General features: G+C 56.1%; 6 protein-coding genes across 6 annotated transcripts; 3 read left to right on the forward strand and 3 right to left on the reverse strand.

Moving 5' to 3' along the window:
- Positions 1–819: 819 nt before the first annotated feature.
- On the reverse strand, positions 820–1,776 carry CkaCkLH20_12307 (hemerythrin hhe cation binding domain-containing protein; the record flags this gene model as incomplete). Its single annotated transcript, XM_038895020.1, has 3 exons — positions 820–1,310; positions 1,366–1,615; positions 1,690–1,776. 3 exons carry the CDS (start codon positions 1,774–1,776, stop codon positions 820–822), a joined length of 828 nt encoding a protein of 275 aa, XP_038739682.1.
- Positions 1,777–2,968: 1,192 nt separating this feature from the next.
- CkaCkLH20_12308 (ubiquitin carboxyl-terminal hydrolase, family 1) lies at positions 2,969–3,721 on the forward strand (the record flags this gene model as incomplete). Its single annotated transcript, XM_038895021.1, has 1 exon — positions 2,969–3,721. The coding sequence occupies one exon, from the start codon at positions 2,969–2,971 to the stop codon at positions 3,719–3,721; it is 753 nt and encodes a 250-aa protein (XP_038739683.1).
- A 115-nt stretch (positions 3,722–3,836) lies between these two features.
- Positions 3,837–4,633, reverse strand: CkaCkLH20_12309 (uncharacterized protein; the record flags this gene model as incomplete). Its single annotated transcript, XM_038895022.1, has 2 exons — positions 3,837–4,383; positions 4,464–4,633. The coding sequence occupies 2 exons, from the start codon at positions 4,631–4,633 to the stop codon at positions 3,837–3,839; spliced, it is 717 nt and encodes a 238-aa protein (XP_038739684.1).
- A 1,203-nt stretch (positions 4,634–5,836) lies between these two features.
- Positions 5,837–12,215, forward strand: CkaCkLH20_12310 (uncharacterized protein; the record flags this gene model as incomplete). The annotated part of the gene is made up of 10 exons (XM_038895023.1): positions 5,837–5,907; positions 5,966–6,270; positions 6,322–7,538; positions 7,600–7,744; positions 8,364–10,856; positions 10,919–11,157; positions 11,216–11,524; positions 11,579–11,689; positions 11,741–11,831; positions 11,890–12,215. The coding sequence occupies 10 exons, from the start codon at positions 5,837–5,839 to the stop codon at positions 12,213–12,215; spliced, it is 5,307 nt and encodes a 1,768-aa protein (XP_038739685.1).
- Positions 12,216–12,610: 395 nt separating this feature from the next.
- On the forward strand, positions 12,611–16,504 carry CkaCkLH20_12311 (uncharacterized protein; the record flags this gene model as incomplete). Its single annotated transcript, XM_038895024.1, has 4 exons — positions 12,611–13,088; positions 13,161–14,645; positions 14,979–15,811; positions 16,061–16,504. The coding sequence occupies 4 exons, from the start codon at positions 12,611–12,613 to the stop codon at positions 16,502–16,504; spliced, it is 3,240 nt and encodes a 1,079-aa protein (XP_038739686.1).
- A 17-nt stretch (positions 16,505–16,521) lies between these two features.
- On the reverse strand, positions 16,522–17,211 carry CkaCkLH20_12312 (uncharacterized protein; the record flags this gene model as incomplete). Its single annotated transcript, XM_038895025.1, has 2 exons — positions 16,522–16,916; positions 16,971–17,211. The coding sequence occupies 2 exons, from the start codon at positions 17,209–17,211 to the stop codon at positions 16,522–16,524; spliced, it is 636 nt and encodes a 211-aa protein (XP_038739687.1).
- Between the last annotated feature and the right edge of the window lie 413 nt (positions 17,212–17,624).

Below are 17,624 nucleotides of genomic sequence, written 5' to 3' on the forward strand. Positions count from 1 at the left end.
AGAAAGTCCCGCGGCCAACGGTGTGAGGGGAGTCGCCAAGAATCTTCGCGATGCATCTCTGATATTTTGAGAATATTTGCGAAGGATTGCGCCGTCCGATGGCTCTGGATCGCGGCGACCAGGGGACTCAACATCCGGTCCCGCCCGCAAAGCACCCATACAGAGCCCCATTCAGAAGCGGCCGTTGTTCATTGGGGCAGAGACGAAGGTTGCGCTGCATCTGCAATCTGCGGCTACCTTACCGTTAGGGTTGCGTCGCATTGCAGTTCGCCTCGCCTCTCTAAATTCGCGCTGTTCGTGGGCGCCTCATCGCTGGGCATCAGCATCATCAGCATTTCCCTGGCCTCAGCGAGGTCGGCCCGTCAGTCGTGTTCGCTCTTGGCCTGCATCCTGCATGTCTTTCGCTATGAAAAGAACATCGGTGAGATCAAGGTTTGAGCTAACGGGCAACACTCAGGAAGAGACATGGGCCTGATGCATCATCATATTCTAGCGTCCATCTGGTCATCGTCTGCAGCCGTCCAAATATCGAATCCGCCGCCGATCGCACGGCTTGCTGCCGAGAAGTGGTACCGTCGCCGAACACCTGCCTTCACCCCGGCTACCCTCCCCGTACGAGCTCGGACCTGGACCCCGGCGAACCCTGGTTTCTTGACGAGACATCCCAGTTAGGTCAGCGATTTAATGACAGGAATTGGCTCTTTTTTGCTCGCCGCAATATGTTTCTTACATGTAATAAGATACCCAGGTCCCAAACTCCCCCTCCAAACGCCCTATGATTGTCCTACGAAACACAACAGGTATTTTCTTCAGCAAACCTCACAGCTCGGCCTTGGTCTTGTCCTCCGTCGGCGCGTTCTGCAGCGCGTACAACTCCCTCGGCTGTCCCGCGGCGTCGCAGCTGGCAAACTTCCACCAACCCCAGTGCCATGCGCCGGCGATGTTGATCAATCCCCACTTGATCGGTGCCGGCATGGGCGGCCAATTCGCCCAGAGTCCGTCTTCGACCGTCCGATCCAGGTTGAGCAGGAAAAATGGGACCACGTCCGCCGTGCCGGCCTTGGTCACGGTGCTCTTGCCCCACGTCTTGAACGTCAACGTTGCGTTCGCCGCCTCCGGTGTTCCTTCCTTGGGTGCATTCGGGTGTTGGGCCAGGCCAGCGATGGTGCTGATTTCGCTGTGGAAGTGGCTCTCGAACGGCTCCTGGAAGCCATTCATGATCTCGAGAAGCTTGGCGCCGGAGAAGTCGGAGGGCGAGGAGAGGGAAGAGAGGTAAGTGTTGAATTCGGCAAGACCTCCGAGGAAAGACTCTGCATCATCACGTTAGCCGGAAGGCTGGTGTCATCCGGGATATCAGGAACGTACCGTGCTCCTTGTGCGTCTCAGCGAAGACATTCTTGTCGTTCAAGAGGTCCTCAACCTTGGTGAAGAGCGACTCTTCTTCATCGTCGTGGTGCGACTTGACAAACTTGAACCAGGCCTGGGAGTATCCTACAAAGTCCGCCTTGTCGGCCTCCTGGACGAGGGGAGCCTGGTGGTAGATGGAGTTGTAACCACGCAGGATCGAGTTGTGCAGCAGGCACATATGCGTCGCGCCGGTCGTGAAAAGATCGGTCTGTTGGACGCCCCGTCAGATGAGCTTCTTCAGTGGGGCCAATAGGTATTCAATGCTCTCGACTCCTGACTAACCTTCTTGGTCACATATTGCGGCGTAGGAATAAGCTTCATGGGGCCGTCCGCCCACGGCTTCGTTGTTTGCGGTGTGGTGGTCATCATGAATGGTGATCTCGACAACAGCAAGCTCATGAGGATGCTTGGGATCACAAGCAAGAGGTACCCGGCCATTTTGAAGGATTTCGAGGTGGTCCGGAAGGGAGCGGCGGAGGAGCGTTGATATACGGCGGACAAAAGTCGTACGATTCGCTGAGGTCGTTGCCCTTTCGAACGATCGGGTTGCGTGACGGAGGCGAAGCTGCAGGCACGTCTTCCGGAGCTTGCCTGACGTCGATTTCTATCTGGCAAGCTTCAGAGGAGTGGCGCGCGGGGGGTGTTCGAGGAAAGTTGGCTGATTAAAAGGCATGTCCTCATTGGCCCGTGCAGCTGTTCCTGGGGTGACTTGCAGGGAGCTCTGGCGCGGTTTCACCTGGGAGCTCCCGCTAATGCCGCTGTGGGATCATGACAGCCGACGGGATGGGGGGCCGAGGCGGCCTCTATTGGGCAGAGGACCCTTGGATTACGGAGCAATGCTGCTTCACGCCGGGGGTTTCGGACCTTGAAGACCTGCCGATGTCCGAGGGGCTTCGGAGGGTTTCTGGGTGTTCAGGGAAATCCAATAAAAACTGATATGGATGTCTAAGTGTGGATGAACCGGCGGTCTGGTGAGTCTCGGTGGAAGCACTGCGGAGAACACCGTGAGCGTGGTATCCCAAGTCTCACCGAGGTGACTTTGGTCTGTCTGAAGAACGATGTCCGTTCCATGGACCAAGCTACCTTCTCATTCTCTGACCCTAGGCGGGAGAACTAATGAGGACTCTAGGAATGAACCCGTGCACACTGATACTCGTGGAAACTAACATAGAGCTTTCCACGATATTTGTTGCAGTGAGTGCCGTTTGGGGAAATCCTAGTCTTCAGGAGACAATCTGCTTTGCTCCAGACAAGACCTGTCAGTCCTAGGTAATTAATTCAAAAATCACAATAATAAAGGTTTTCGAAGTCGTAGTCGCGACTTGCCAAATCTGAAGGCGCGGACGAATCAGCGTGCGGGGTTCCAGCAGGCAGGCACGGTTTGCGTACACCTCGTCTTCCACGCCCTGCCGAGACGCACCTGCATCTTTGTAAGTCAAACAACTACCATACCACCTTCTGACTGCAAGAACGATCCCGCAACTTTCACCAGAACAACCTCTCATCGTACAGCATCACAAACATCACTCCCACGCAAAAGACCAAACATCCACAAACCAACATGCCCGCCGACGGAGTCTACATCACGCCCGAGGGCAAGAAAGTCGTCATCCCCCTCGAAAACAACCCGGACGTCTTCACCTCCCTCGTCCACGACCTCGGCGTCTCCCCGGACCTGGGCTTCTTCGACGTCTACAGCCTCGACGAGCCCGCCCTCCTCTCCCTCGTGCCCCGCCCCGCCCTCGCCCTCATCTTCATCTCCCCGGCGCCCATGTACTACCAGGTCCGCGCCGAGGACGGGACCCGCTCCGCCAAGGACGGCGTGACCTACGCCGGCGCCGGCCCCGACGAGCCCGTCATCTGGTTCCGCCAGACCATCGGCAACGCGTGCGGGCTGTACGCCCTCATCCACGCCGTCGGCAACGGGGAGGCCAGGGAGTACGTGCGGGAGGGCTCGCTGGTCGATCGGTTGCTGAAGGAGGCGGAGCCGTTGAGGTGGGAGGAGAGGGCGGACGTGCTGTACAAGAGCGAGGAGTTGGAGGAGGCGCATATGAGGGCTGCGAGGAGGGGCGATACGGCGGCGCCGCCCGCCGAGGAGAAGCCTGGGTATCACTTCATCGCGTTCGTCAAGGGCAAGGACGGGCATTTGTGGGAGTTGGAGGGCGGGTCGGATGGTCCTGTCGATCGGGGGTTGTTGGAGGAGGGGGATGACATGTTGAGTGAGCGGGCGTTGGAGAGGGGTGTGAAGCGGTTTCTGGGGTTTGCGGATGGGAATTTGGAGTTTAGCATTGTTGCGCTGGCGAAGAAGGAGTGAGAGGCCAGGATGCCTGGTTAGTCGAGTAAGAAGCTCATTGATGATGAACAATCTGGCATATGACATGGAACGTAATGGCCAGGATCTCAATCTGCAACTCAGCTGCTCATGCACCTCAATCGTTCCTCTCCATCCACGGCAAACACGCCTCATAAATCACCTTATAACTCTCAACCACCACCGCCCTCCGAAAAACACCCTCATCCACCGTCCTAGCAGACTGCAAACTCCCCGCGATAAAAAAATCCGTCATACACGGCGTCTCACCACCCAGAAACCTCCCCCCCGCCATGATCCCCTTCAACTCCTCATCCAGCCCGCGCAGCCCCTCCCTCGCGTCCTCCCACCTCTCCTCCTCTCCCTCCAGCACGTCCTCCAGTTTCGCACCATTGAGCCCCGCCTCGCGCGAGCGCCGGAAGTACTCCGCCGCACGGGGGCAGAGGATGCGGATCTCGCGGGGCATGATGGAGCGGAGGAGCACGGGGCCGGAGGCGGCGCGGATGCGGGTCTCGAGGGCGGGGTCCGGGACGGGGGAGAAGGGGGAGGTGAGGCGGGCAGGGGTATGTTGCGAGGAGGAAGTCCGTGATGGGGAGGGAGTCCATGAGGAGGGTGGAGGAGGGGGTGTGGTGGATTGCCGGGACTGTGTAGGCGTGTTTTTGGTTCTGGTGGGGAGGGATGCCGCTGGCGACATAAGTCAGTGAGGTGGAAGGGAGAAGTAGATGGGATGGCTGGCTAGACTTACAGGTTTTGGAGGGTCGGCTCGATGTCGGGGAATTCGAGGAAGATGGTGCGGTAGGGGATTCGTTTGTAGTTCAGGAGGAGGCGGATGCGCCAGACGACGGGGGAGAAGCAGATGTTTTTCGTGCAGGCGAGATCGTAGAGGATGACTTCGGGGTCGGGAGGGGAAGACATGGCTGCTGTGTTATGATATGATGGATTCGGGTGTTGGAGCGATTGGAGATGGGAGTTCATCCGTGCTACCTAGATTCTGGCGATGAGGATCTCTGTGTCATTTATGGACGGTTTCGGGAACCGGCACGGAGGGATGACTGCCTGGCTGACGGGACTCCGGTGAGGTAGCTTGTAATTTGTCGGGTTGAATATGTTCGGGGTCGGTAAGACGGGAGGATTTGGATTCGGGCGACGTTTCGGGGTTGATGGATTGCAGGCAGACACCACGCGGTTGAGAACTAACGGGAACTCGGTGGCTGGCTGATTAGTTTGTTGGTTCTTTTGACCTGAACACATTGATTTAGAGTCTTCTATATTAATGAATGCTAATTTCGTGGTATTTCAGTCAAAAGTGACAAGTATCGGAACTTAGAAGCATAGATAATTTCAATGTGAGTGTGTTTACTTCGAAAGTTCGCCCTCTGTATAATCCGTACTAATTCCCCCATGAGCGCGGGTGGAAGCTTTTTCTGAACGTTCAATATACGTTCGTCGCGGCGCCGCCTTTCCGGAACCTCGCACCGCGACGACGAGCTGGCGTACTGGCTTCTGGTTGATGATACGAAACGTTTCCTCGCCTGAGTATTTCTCTGCCTCTTCATAAACTTTACAACTGGCTCAGTCATAGCTTTTTGCGGCCTCAATGCAAGCGAGCTGAGGTTGGCGTAAATGAGAATACAATACTGCCGCTGAGAAAGGAAATCTATTCATGGCAATCTGATAAGTGAGAAAACTGGGTAAACGCATGGCTTAGGTAAGACTCTCAAGGTACTTGGGTACTTCCCCAGCGAGGGGTAAAGCAGCTCACGGCGGTGGCAGGCGCGAGCTGGGCTCAGCCTTGAACCCCACCTCCCGCACTGGCCAGACGATGGCCCTTTCCACCCAATCAGCAAACGGTACCACACCAACCCATCGAAACAGCTAGAAGGCACCGGTTTGGTGGTGAGCTTCTGGCTCCAGCTATTTTCTTTCTGCCTTCGTCCCGTTCGCCTCACCCCACCACCCACCCAATCTTCACCTTTCTCTCCCAAAGTTTCTCAACGATCGAACTCAATACCCCCTCTCCAAATACCCTCGACGTTGCGATTGTAATTCAAGCTTCTCTTTTTCTTTCAAGTTCGTACATACTGCAAACACAAAGCACACATACACACACACTCCGTCATGGCTTCCGCAGACGAGCTCAAGGCTCTCGGCAACAAGGCCATTGCCGAGAAGAACTTTGACGAGGCTGTGTAAGTATTCTCGAGAAGAGTTTTACAAGAAGACTTCTACTGACGCATCTACTTCCAGCGCCAAGTTCACCGAGGCCATTGCCCTCCAGCCCGACAACCACATCCTCTACAGCAACCGATCCGCCGCTTACGCCTCCAAGAAGGACTGGGAACACGCCCTCGAAGATGCAAACAAGACGACCGAGATCAAGCCCGACTGGCCCAAGGGATGGGGACGCAAGGGAACTGCCTACTACGGTCTTGGTGACCTCCTCGCCGCCAACGATGCTTACGAGGAGGGCCTCAAGGTCGACCCCAACAATGCCGGTCTCAAGAAGGATCTCGCCGCTGTGCAGAAGGCCATGAAGGCAGAGGCTGGTGGTGGTAGGTTCCGCTTCCGTCAGAACCAAGACGTAACTATGCTAACAGAAACAGACGCCGGCGACCCGGGTCTCGGCCTCGGCAACATGTTCAACGACCCTCAGCTCCTCCAGAAGCTCGCCGCCAACCCCAAGACGAGCTCCTTCCTCTCCGACCCCTCATTCATGGCCAGGCTGCAACAAATGAAGGAGAACCCCAAGGGCTCCCCCGATCTCTTCAGCGACCCCCGCATGCTCCAGGTCCTTGGCGTCCTCATGGGCGTTGACATGCAAATGGGTATGCCCGACGACATGCCCGGCGCTTCCAAGGACACCGAGATGCCCGATGCCCCTGCCCAGCCGAAGCCCGCTGCCCCCAAGAAGGCCCCCACTCCCGAGCCCGCGCCCGAGCCCGAACCGGAAGACGAGGAGGCTATCGAGAAGAGAAAGGCTAAGGAGGCTGCCGACAAGGAGAAGGCCCTGGGTACCGAGAACTACAAGAAGCGCAACTTCGACGAAGCCATCGCGCATTACAGCAAGGCCTGGGAGCTGCACAAGGACATCACCTACCTGAACAACCTGGGTGCCGCATACTTCGAGAAGGGCGACTACGAGAAGTGCATCGAGGCGTGCAACAAGGCCGTTGAGGAGGGTCGTGCCATCTACGCCGACTTCAAGATGGTTGCCAAGTCCTACGCTCGCATCGGTTCTGCGTACGAGAAGCAGGGCAACCTCGAGGCCGCGATCGAGAACTACAAGAAGTCGCTCACTGAGCACCGTACGCCTGACGTCACCAGCAAGCTGCGTGCCGCCGAGCGCAACAAGGTTGAGCAGGCTCGTCTCGCCTACCTTGACCCGGCCAAGGCCGAGGAGGCGCGTGAGGAGGGTAACAAGAAGTTCAAGGAGAGTGACTGGCCGGGCGCTGTGGCTGCCTACAGCGAGATGATCAAGCGTGCCCCCGACGACCCGAGAGGCTACAGCAACCGTGCCGCCGCTTTCGTCAAGCTGCTCGAATTCCCCAGTGCCGTCGAGGACTGCAACACTGCCATCAAGAAGGACCCCACCTTCATCCGCGCTTACATTCGCAAGGCGCAGGCCTTCCACGGCATGCGTGAATACTCCAAGTGTGTCGATGCCTGCACCGAGGCCGCTAAGGTCGACCTTGAGCACCACAACGGTGCCAACGCTCGTGAGATCGAGCAGCAGCAACAGAAGGCCTTCAACGCCATGTACTCCGCACGCGAGAACGAGACGGAGGACCAGACAAGGGAACGTCTGGCGCGCGACCCCGAGGTGAGTTCTGAGACTACGTTTCCTTCTACCCGTGGTGCGGGAGCTAATACTTTTGTGACAGATCATGAGCATCATGCAAGACCCCATCATGCAGTCTATCCTCCAGCAAGCGCAGTCGGACCCGGCGGCGCTGACGGAGCATATGAAGAACCCCGAAATCAGGTCGAAGATCCAGAAGCTGGTAGCAGCGGGAGTTATCCGTGTCGGTCGGTGAGAGCAAAGTACGGCGCAGGGTTAGGAAAAGGCGGAGGAAAGGTCATGCGTAATGGTTGGACGATGAAATGCTTAAAAAGGTTCACTAGGTCATTCGTAGTGGTTGCAATGTGACCCCAACAACAGAGATTTCCCACGTGAGAGGCGCAGAGTGTCTTGCAAAAGTGCAGAATGACTATTCCGACCACATTCCATTTTCAAAAAACGACACAGCAAAATCGGAGAGCCCTCCGCGCTTGTCAGATTTAAGACAGGACCCCGTCTTGCTCTGGTCTGGAGATGGTTTGTGGGTCTTGGTGGTGTGGTCGGATGAGGCCCGTCACAGTCGCTCGTGTAAGTGTCATTTGCCTCACGATAATTGTCAGCGGGATGGCTTGAGTCGGTCGCGGGAACGATCGGTGGCTTATAGATGGGGTTCCCATTGTTCATGATCTAGGTTCCGCATCCATCCCATTTTGTTTCTTTCGTCGTTGACAGCACACCCAACAGCCATGGAGTCTCACTCACCCATGAAAGAAGGCATGTCGAACCCTTTCATCCTCATTTCGAACCGTTGAGTAACATGACCAGCTTATATCCAACTTATCGAAGTTATCGCGACAAATCCCCCAGACACAGCAACCCACGTCCGACAACTCATCTCCTCCCTCCCTTCCGTCCTCCGCTCCGTAGACGAGGACAGCCGCACAGTTCTGCACCACGCCGCCCGCCTAGGCCGCCATGAAATCGTCAACGCCATCCTTGCCACGACCCCCGAGGCCGACGTCGACATCCAGGACGCGGACAAATGCACACCGCTCCACCTAGCCTGCCGCAACGGCCACATCGCTGTCGTCCGCGCGCTCCTCGCCCGAGGCGCGAACGTCCGCGCCGAGGAGAGCTTCCACGAGACGCCGCTGCACGAAGCCAGCAGGAACGGCCACGCCGACATCGCAAAGGTTTTGATCGAGAACGGGGCCGTCGTCGACGCGCCCAACCAGGATTGCGGGACGGCGCTGCATGTCGCTTCGAGGCGCGGCTGGGAGAGCGTCATCAAGGTGTTGTTGGAATCCGGCGCAAACCCAGCTACGAGGGACGCCGTGGGCGACACGCCTCTCCACGACGCCGCGCGGGGCGGGCACTCGGGCGTGGTGATGCTCCTCCTCGAGACGGGCCTCGTGTCTATCGAGGCGCAGAACACGAACGATTTCACGCCCCTCAGCGTCGCGGCTCGCCACGGCCGCGAGGCCATCGTCAGGATGCTGGTCGAGCAGGGCGCGGACGTCGATAGCATGTCGAGCGAGTACTGCACGCCCCTCCACCAGGCCGCCTCCGAGGGCCACGACGGCGTCGTGAGGATCCTCATCGCGGCGGGCGCGGACGTGGATCTGCAGGACAAGGACGACCAGACGCCGCTCCACGCGGGGGTCATGTTCGAGCACGAGGCCGTCGTGGCGAGCCTGCTCGCCGCGGACGCGGACGTGAACCTGAGGGACACGGAGGACTGCACGCCGCTGCACCACGCCGTCAAGAACGAGAACAAGGTGATGGTGCGGGACCTGCTGGAGGCCGGGGCGGATCCGACGGTGATCAGCTCGACGGGGGAGACGCCGCAGTCGCTCGCGAAGCTGCTCAACAGGAACTCGATCGCGGATCTTTTCAACGCGCCGCAGGTCGTTCCGAAGCAGTCGGTCCTCTCGAACTTCAGGCCCAAGAGGTGCAGGCCGCCGAGCAAGCCGAACCAGGAGCCCGAGATCGACGCGTGTCGGCACTTCAAGGGGTTGTTCTGGTGTCCTACGTCGGACTGCAGCTTCGATAGTCTGAGTATGTGGGACATGCTGTACGACCCGGAGGCGGAGCTGAGGTTGACGCCGAGGCCTGTGCCGACGAGTCCGTCGCCGGTGAAGACGCTCGCGAGGAGTCCTGCGCAGAGTCCGGTCGTCAGTCCGGCTAGGAGCCCTGTTGTTTCGCAGAAGGGAAGTCCCGCGACGAGCCCGCCTCGGTCGCCGTTGTTGTCGCCCCCGAGTGGTGCTGGGACGGCGGGCGGTACGGCTGGTGGGTTGACGATGAAGGAGATGAGGAAGTCTCAGCAGAGGAGGAAGAGCTCGTATACTTCGAGAGTCAAGGACGAGAAGCCGATCAAGAGGTGGTTCCACCTGCCCGCGAACAACGTCGCGTGGGTCATGGATCTGGTGCAGAGGATCTGCGCGATGGATCATCGCACCGACGGGGAGTGTAACCAGATCATGGCCTTCATCGAGGAGACGTTCCACGAGATGAGGACCGGGGAGTTTTACCGGCGGCCGCATTTCAAACTCGAGGATGCTGCTTCGGCGGAGGTCGTCCATCCCGGGCTTGGGGTGCTGGGTGTCGGGCTCGGCCCGACGACACCACCCGCCGGGACCGCGGCGACGCCGCGGACGAGGATGTTCTCGATGGTGCTGCCGGTAATCGACGTCGACATCGATGAGGGCACGAAGAAGAGCCTGCAGGATGTGCAGATCGGGGACGAGACTAGGTTACTGAGGCCTTTGGAGATGATCGGCGGCGGCGGAAACGATAGACGCGGGGCTCCCCCGGGGGCACCAAGACGGCATCCTCTCAGCGCGATGCCGACGAATCTTCAACACTACTTGTTTCCTCACCTCGCGCACTTCGACGCCCTGGCCAAGTTGCGAGCCAGCTTCACCAAGTCGGAATACCACGTCCCGAGGCCGCTGGACCAGTCATACCACGAGGCCCTCAGTGCGGCGGACCTCGCCCTACGCAACGACTCACAAGTCTTGTTTCGCTACCTCAGACGCGTCGAGGGGAGGTTGGCGGCCCGGGATGGCGTCGGCGAGGACGAGCCGGAGATCAGCCCGCCGCCGCTGATCGAGGACACGAAACCGTCGACGCAGCAGAGTCCGTTCGAGAGGCACACGCAGAGGACGTTCTCGCGACAGGCGAGCTCGAAGCAGAAGAAGACGGACGGGACGAAGGCGGAGCTGGGGAGGATGGCAGGGCGGCAGGACCAGGCGTCGAGCGTGCAGGCCAAGATTTCGAAGGAGCGGAAGAGGATGGATGCGGAGAGGCGGAAGCAGATTCTGTGTGTTTCTCAGCTTTGGGTCTGGAGGATTGATGAGAGTGAGTCTTAGGCTTTCCTTTCAGTTGCCTTTGTTGAAGGAGGGTTGCTGACTTGTACGCAGACACGATCATCAGCGCGTTCCCGGATCGATGGGACAACAAGAACGCCAAGACGCTTCTGAACAGCATCAAGCATCGCGTCCTGGGTATCAGGGATCTCCGGTCCGAGGACACGGACATGATGCGGATCGTGGAGAGTATCCTGGAGAGCGCGGTGGCGTACAGCGAGGAGGAGTTCCACTTCCAGTTCGAGGGGCCGAAGAGCTACTGCAACGTCTTCGCCGCGTCCATCGCCCACGTAGTCAGTCCTCCCACATCCGACAAATCTATCCTCCGCGGAAAATATTGACCAGATGTAGTCCAACGAGGCGATGAAGCGGTACGCGGAGTTCAAGGCGTCGATCAAGGGGATGGGGACCTCCAAGACGGTCCTGGACGACCTGCGCGCCGAGATCGAGCTGCTGCAGGAGATCGACGACATACGCGAGGAAATCAACATGATCAAGCGCGTGCTGCGGTCGCAGGAGCGGGTGTTTGGGGACTTTCGCAGGGCCGAGGTCGGGGAGATGGGCAGGGAGGAGAAGGAGGGAGCCAAGGGGGTGTTTAAGCATCCCACGCTGGACTTTTTCAACCGGATTGAGGAGGACGCGAATCGTGTGCGAGATTCGGTGAGTATTGGAGAATGGGTGGTTTTTGGTGCGATGAGACTGACTGATGGATAGATTACCACGTTGCTGGACTTGAGGCAGCGCGAGGCGAACATTGAAGAGGCGTTGTCGGCTAGCGAGCAGTCTAAGATCCTGTTCATCTTCACCGGGGCTACTGTTGTCTTTGTAAGTAGTATCCGGACTCGGTGAATTGATAGAGGCTGACGATGACTTCAGGCGCCTCTGTCCTGGGCAACGGGCATTTTCGAAGTCAGCATCGAGGGCCTCGCGAGTCCGACCACAGCGGGAACTTTGATTCTCGCATGTTGTGAGTCTTTCCGAAAGCTTCCCAACTACATACATCCCAACTAACACGATCTCAACAGTCTTGAGTCTGTTCGGCACCCTGCTGCTGTGCGGCATATCCCTAAAGATTTACGAGTTCATCACGCTGGGCAAGGCGAAGCAGGTATATTCCAACTTTTGGACATTCGTCGAGGTCAGGAAGAGGGACAAGGCTGCGGCGGTGTCGAGCTCGCCGCCTTCGTCTCTTGATGCGTCGACGCAGCTTAGTCGGCAGCGGCGGTCGTCTTTGTCTCAGCCTGTTGCGACGACTGCTGTTGCTGAGAGGAAGAGCGTGAGGAGACGGTTGGCGGTTTTGAGGCCCAGGCGGAGGGGTAGGGACGAGGAGAAGGGTGTTTCTGGGAAGTGATTTGGATACCTCTCTTGCCAATAGGTCAGGTAGTTGTAGCAATCTTTGATCATCTTTCACTCGTAGGAGACTGCCTTCTTTCCGGATTCTTTCCGGAGCAGTGTCGCGTCTGGCATCAGAAGAAGCAAGTCCAGGGGAAGGAGGGAGAACCAGTCAGCAGCGGCTTCCGATGTCTCAGAAACATAGGCAGGTCAGCGGCACAGCTTGGATTTTCATGCAGTTGCAATCCTGCCTGGTAGTCTGGCCGCATTATCGCGTATCTATTGGTCAACAAAAATAAGCTGATGAGCAGGTCGCCACCCCTTGCTCGGATCTGCTCAGCCTTAAATTCCTGCTCTGCCACCTGTGCCTTCGCGACGGAGAGACTCCATCATCACCGCGACTTAACTCCCAAAATGGACCATGGCACAACCGATCAACAGCCCTTGCTACGTCGCGGACTGCCCGGTGAAGCTCGTTGTCGACAAGACGCCAGGGAGAGTCTCGAACAAGATCTTGTCGTTGTTGGAGAGCCCCCAACAGCAGCAGATCCGACCATTTCACCTGTCGGCAATGGACTGGGACGACCGAACGATGCGGGAAGGCTGGAAAATGAAAGACTCATCGACAATGTCGGGCAGCCTGGAACGAACACGCCGCATGAGTCAACGGCAAAGGGCGACAAGCAGGCCCGAACGGAGGAGTTCAATCTGAACGAGAATGCGACTTGGTACCCATTCTGGCTCCGAGCTAATATTCTTGCCATTTTCTTGGGTCTTTTCGTCAGCTTCTTGATCGCCCTCTCAATCATGCTGTGGTATTCGCGGCATAACCAAGGTCTTTTCACTGCCAAGCTGGGATATCACCTTGTGTGGCATTTCGGCCCAACTGCAGGTAAGACCATCAGCAGTTTTAACGGTAGTCTCAATAAGCCGGTTTGTGCTGACTGAGTTTCCCTTCTGGTAGTCCTCACAGTAATAGCTGGCTTCTGGGCAAGGGTCGAGCTACAGGCTGCAAAATACATGCCATGGATTGCACTTTGCAGAGGGCATACGCACAAGACGGCCGACTTCGATCTCGACTATGTGTCAATGATACCGCCAACTGTGCTCATTCAGTCTTTTCGTCGAAAGCATTTTATCCTGTTCCTCGTCGTCGCAGCATCCCTTCTCATCAAGGTCCAAATCGTTCTCGCACCAGGTTTATACCGAGTCGTGAACATTCACACATCACAGCCAGCCGATGCCAAACTTTTGGACGCCTTCAAGGAGTCGGATATCGGCCCCCAAGATTCATTCTGGGACACTGACAGAAGTCCCTTTTACACAGCTCGGGCAATGAATGATTTCAACATGTCCTACCCATTCGGCGTCACCAGCGACCTTGCATACCAAAGATTCAGCCCCCGTGGCACTCCGAACTCGCCGATCAACATCCTGGTCGATGGACTATCCGCCAGCATGCACTGCTTGAAACTGGAATCGTTTTCGGTCCGAAATGTTACACTAGGTCGCGGACGGAAGAACTTCCGAGGACACGACGTTGACTTTGCTCTTGACTTTGAGGGTTGCAAAAATGTCCCATTTCGCGCCTCTTTGATCTATACCCCGTACCCGGAGAAGATGAAGGAGCACTGGACCGTAAACGGGACCTTCGCGAATACTCGTCCATGTGGAAACTTGCCTCAGCGAGACCGACAATTCATCTATTTCGCCAGCACAGTCATCCAATCTCCACAAAACTCGACTCGTCCCGAAATCACAGATGCCTCCGGCGTCATTTGCACGTCAACGCTCGAGATTTCCAGAGTTGCAGTTGTCGATGATGGAATTAGTCCGACTGCCAGCAGAGCATCAAATAAGGCCCAGTTGCTTCACAATACAGATTTCTTCAAAACACTGGGAGAGTCGGTCGATCACCAAAACGCAATGAACTGGGCCTTTCACATTTGGAGTTCTGGCAAGCGAAACTACGGACCGGTCGACATCTGGTCGCGACTCGAGGGCAAAGTTCCACAAAATGGGAGCACATCGCAGGAGACCACTGAAATAATGTACGACTCCGTTATAGGTCTGACGAACCGCCTGGGTCCATTGATCGCCCACTATCGCCTGCGGAGTGAAGAAGACACCATAGTCACTGGTGAGCGATTAGTAGGAGTTGCCAGACTGTTGATAAACAGCCAAATTGGGTTTTCGATGCTGGCGGTCTTCTTCCTTCTGGTTTCGATCATTGGATTCGCGCTGTTTTGGCACCGCAAGGATTCCAGAATCTACCACAGGGACCCGGCGACTTTGCTTGGAAATTTGATATTCATCCGAGATCATCCCGAGCTTATGGGTCAGGCCTTTGCTCAAGGCAACGAGTCCAGCAAAGACTGGACTCGCAAAAGCTTCGTACCATTTGCCTTGATCACGGCCAACCGGACGGGCTTTACTGTCATTGTTCTCGGTGTAATTGCGATTCTTGTCGTAACTCTCACAAGATCTGAGACATACCAAGGGGTGCTTGCAACAGATGGTGGTTGGGACTTAATGTGGACTTCACTTCCGGCACTTGTTATGCTTGGGATTGCTTTATATGCAAATTCCTACGATTCAGCATTGAGGGGCTTATCGACACTCCATAGCCTCGCTAGCGGCTCATGCAATGCGCGACAACTGGACTTTTCCATGCTGGATATGCTGGGTATCCGAGCCTTCAGCGAGTCGATTCGATCCGGGGTTTGGTCGGTTACTTTGTCGCAAGCTCTGGCGCTTATGTGTGCACTTCTGACCACAATAGCTTCCGTGCTATTCCAGGTCGAGTCTGTCCCGGAACACATCGATGTAAAACTGGAACAGAATAGTTGGTTCGGCCAGAAGAATATGACATGGCCCGACAAGGATAGGGATTTCGCCAACGAGAGAGGATATCTCAATTCGCTTAGTAGTCTGTTGTTTCGAAGAGAAGAGGGCAAGTTCACGTATCCAAAAAACACCTTCGACGACTTAGTGTTCCCCGCTATTGGCGAGGTGCCACCATCAACTCTCGATGCCTCCAGAAACATCTCGGTCGATATTACAGTCCCGGCAGCAAGGTTCACTGGCACGTGCAAGAAGTTGCAGGATAATGCGTGCAAGATCAACGTTACATCTGACCGAACGTCATATAAGAACCTGAAAAAATCAGCAAACAGCTACACAGCTGAGGTGTCTATACCGATCACTTGCTTGAATGGAAGCTCAGCTACGATAGAAGCCACCCAGAGTGTCGGAAACGGCCTTAGCCCAACCAATAGCTCATACTTTGCCGGCGCTTTCGACCTCAAGTTCGATTACGATTGTCAACCCATCGAATTTTCCAGCAAACGAAGTTCTGTCTCAATGACATTTGCACCATCATTGCTCCAAACCTACTTCTGGGGGGAACGAGACCACACCAACCAACGTTTCGATTTCTCTCGGATATGGATATGCGACTATTCATGGGTCAAAGTCATGGCACAAACGCATTTGGTGATGGTGGGCGGTGAACTCCTACTCGACCAGACTCAGCCTCCCCGTTTCGACCCCTCCAACTCCACGCCCTGGGATCCGCCAATTTCTTCACTGCAATTCACCGACACCGGAATACAAGTAGGATTCCAGGGCTTGTTGCAAGAGCACGGGATCAATCAACAATTAATCGAGCTTCTCATACAGCCATACGGGAGTTTTCCGGTAGAGGTGTTCGGTGACCCGGAACGAGAGCAAGATATCCTGGATACTCTGAACTACAACCGAGGGTTTCTGACAGCACAACTTGCCAATGTGGAAAGCCGTCTAAAAGTTGGGGAAAGCTCTTTTGCGGCACCATTTCCTGCCCAGGGGCTAACCCCCTTACAGGCAGTGGTCAATAAGGATAGGCGCAAGCTTGTTCAGAACCGAACAGCTACGTACTTGCTTGTTGGTATACTGAGCATTGTCGCCCTCGTCCACCTTGTCACGCTACTCTCAACGATCTTACGCCGCCGATTTGGTTGGCGGAGGGGTTTACTTGATATGAACGCGAAGGGACTAGCTCCAGATGGTTTTGGTAGTATTAACATGACCACCGCACTGCTTTCTCCTTCCAATGCCATACAACACATGCCCTCACAAAAGCTTTCGAAGGACGATATTTACGAACAGCTTTCAGGCCTTCGATTCCGGTTGGGTTGGTTTCGGAGGGAGCATGACCAGACACGACACTTCACGATTGGCGTCATGGGTGATGGCGAGCTCACCTGGGTAGGGAAGAAGACGGACGCGGAAGAGAAGGATTTAGAAGATGTATATTATTCAGATTAGACTTCCAGCCATCCAATTCAAGAGCCGTTGCTGAGAGCACTGCAGAAAGTGACGACGCCTCCCCAGAAAGAACCTCCAGATCTCTCAGTAGGTGAGAAATCCCTGTGATCCCGCCCTCCAACGCTCGCACTCAGCATCTCCGACCCGTCGCAGTGGTCGCTGTCGTGGAACCTCGCAAACTTGATCTCGCCCTGAGCGTCGGTGCACTCGCGGGTTCCCATGGCCTGGTCCGGGGTGAAGTTGACGGTGTCCTTGATGACGCAAGCGCCCCAGGCCACGACGGCGTGGGTATCCGTGACCTCCTTGATGCCGCAGCCGCCCTGGATGCAGTAGATGTTGTCGCCCATGGCCTCGACGCGGTTGTTGGTTTCGACGGAGCAGGTGTTGTCCTTCTCGTTGTAGTTGACGCGAACTATGATGTGTCAGACCGTCGTCTTTGGATCTGAGGATGTTCATGGGTACTCACTCAGATGATCGTAGCTGGGCTTCTCAGGGCCTCCCAAGTCCTCGGGAAGGCCAAATGTGGCTTCCCATCTGCAGTCTGTGTGAGATTGTCGGTTGGTGACCATCTCGAAGATCTGCTTGACAACGTTTCCGGGGTTCAGGGGGCAGTTTTTGCAGGTTGCCTGGCGGTCGCCGATCAAGCCACCCTCAGCTTGGGCTAGGATGGCCGCCGTGATGAGCACGATGTTCAAGTTGAAATGCATGATGGCTATTCAAAGAGCGAAGTGAAAAGAATGACTAATGGTTGACTGAGACAACCGAGCGAATGTGGTATCAAGGTGAGAAGCTGAAAGAATGCTGTGAAGAGTGTCTAGACATGAGGTTCTACCGGTGGGATGAACATGTTCTTATATCATGAACCATTCCAGTTGATACATTTTCACCATTGCAAGCCCAGACGGACATCTCCAGAGGATAATTTGCCAAGCCCTCCTACATTAAGGAGTCAATCGCTCTGGAGACGCTCTGCGAGTGGGCCAATAACTCACGCATCGTATGTATCCACGCTGAGAGAGCTGAGGTTGAGGATAAACTTGGGGATAAGGTTTAGAGTTCAATATGAAGGTTGTTTTATGGCCTTCATCCTGTACCGTTAATGCGTTCGTCGGTTCTTGAC

The sequence above is a fragment of the Colletotrichum karsti genome (assembly GCF_011947395.1).
Source record: "Colletotrichum karsti strain CkLH20 chromosome Unknown Scaffold57, whole genome shotgun sequence".
Taxonomy (NCBI): Eukaryota; Fungi; Ascomycota; class Sordariomycetes; order Glomerellales; family Glomerellaceae; genus Colletotrichum; species Colletotrichum karsti.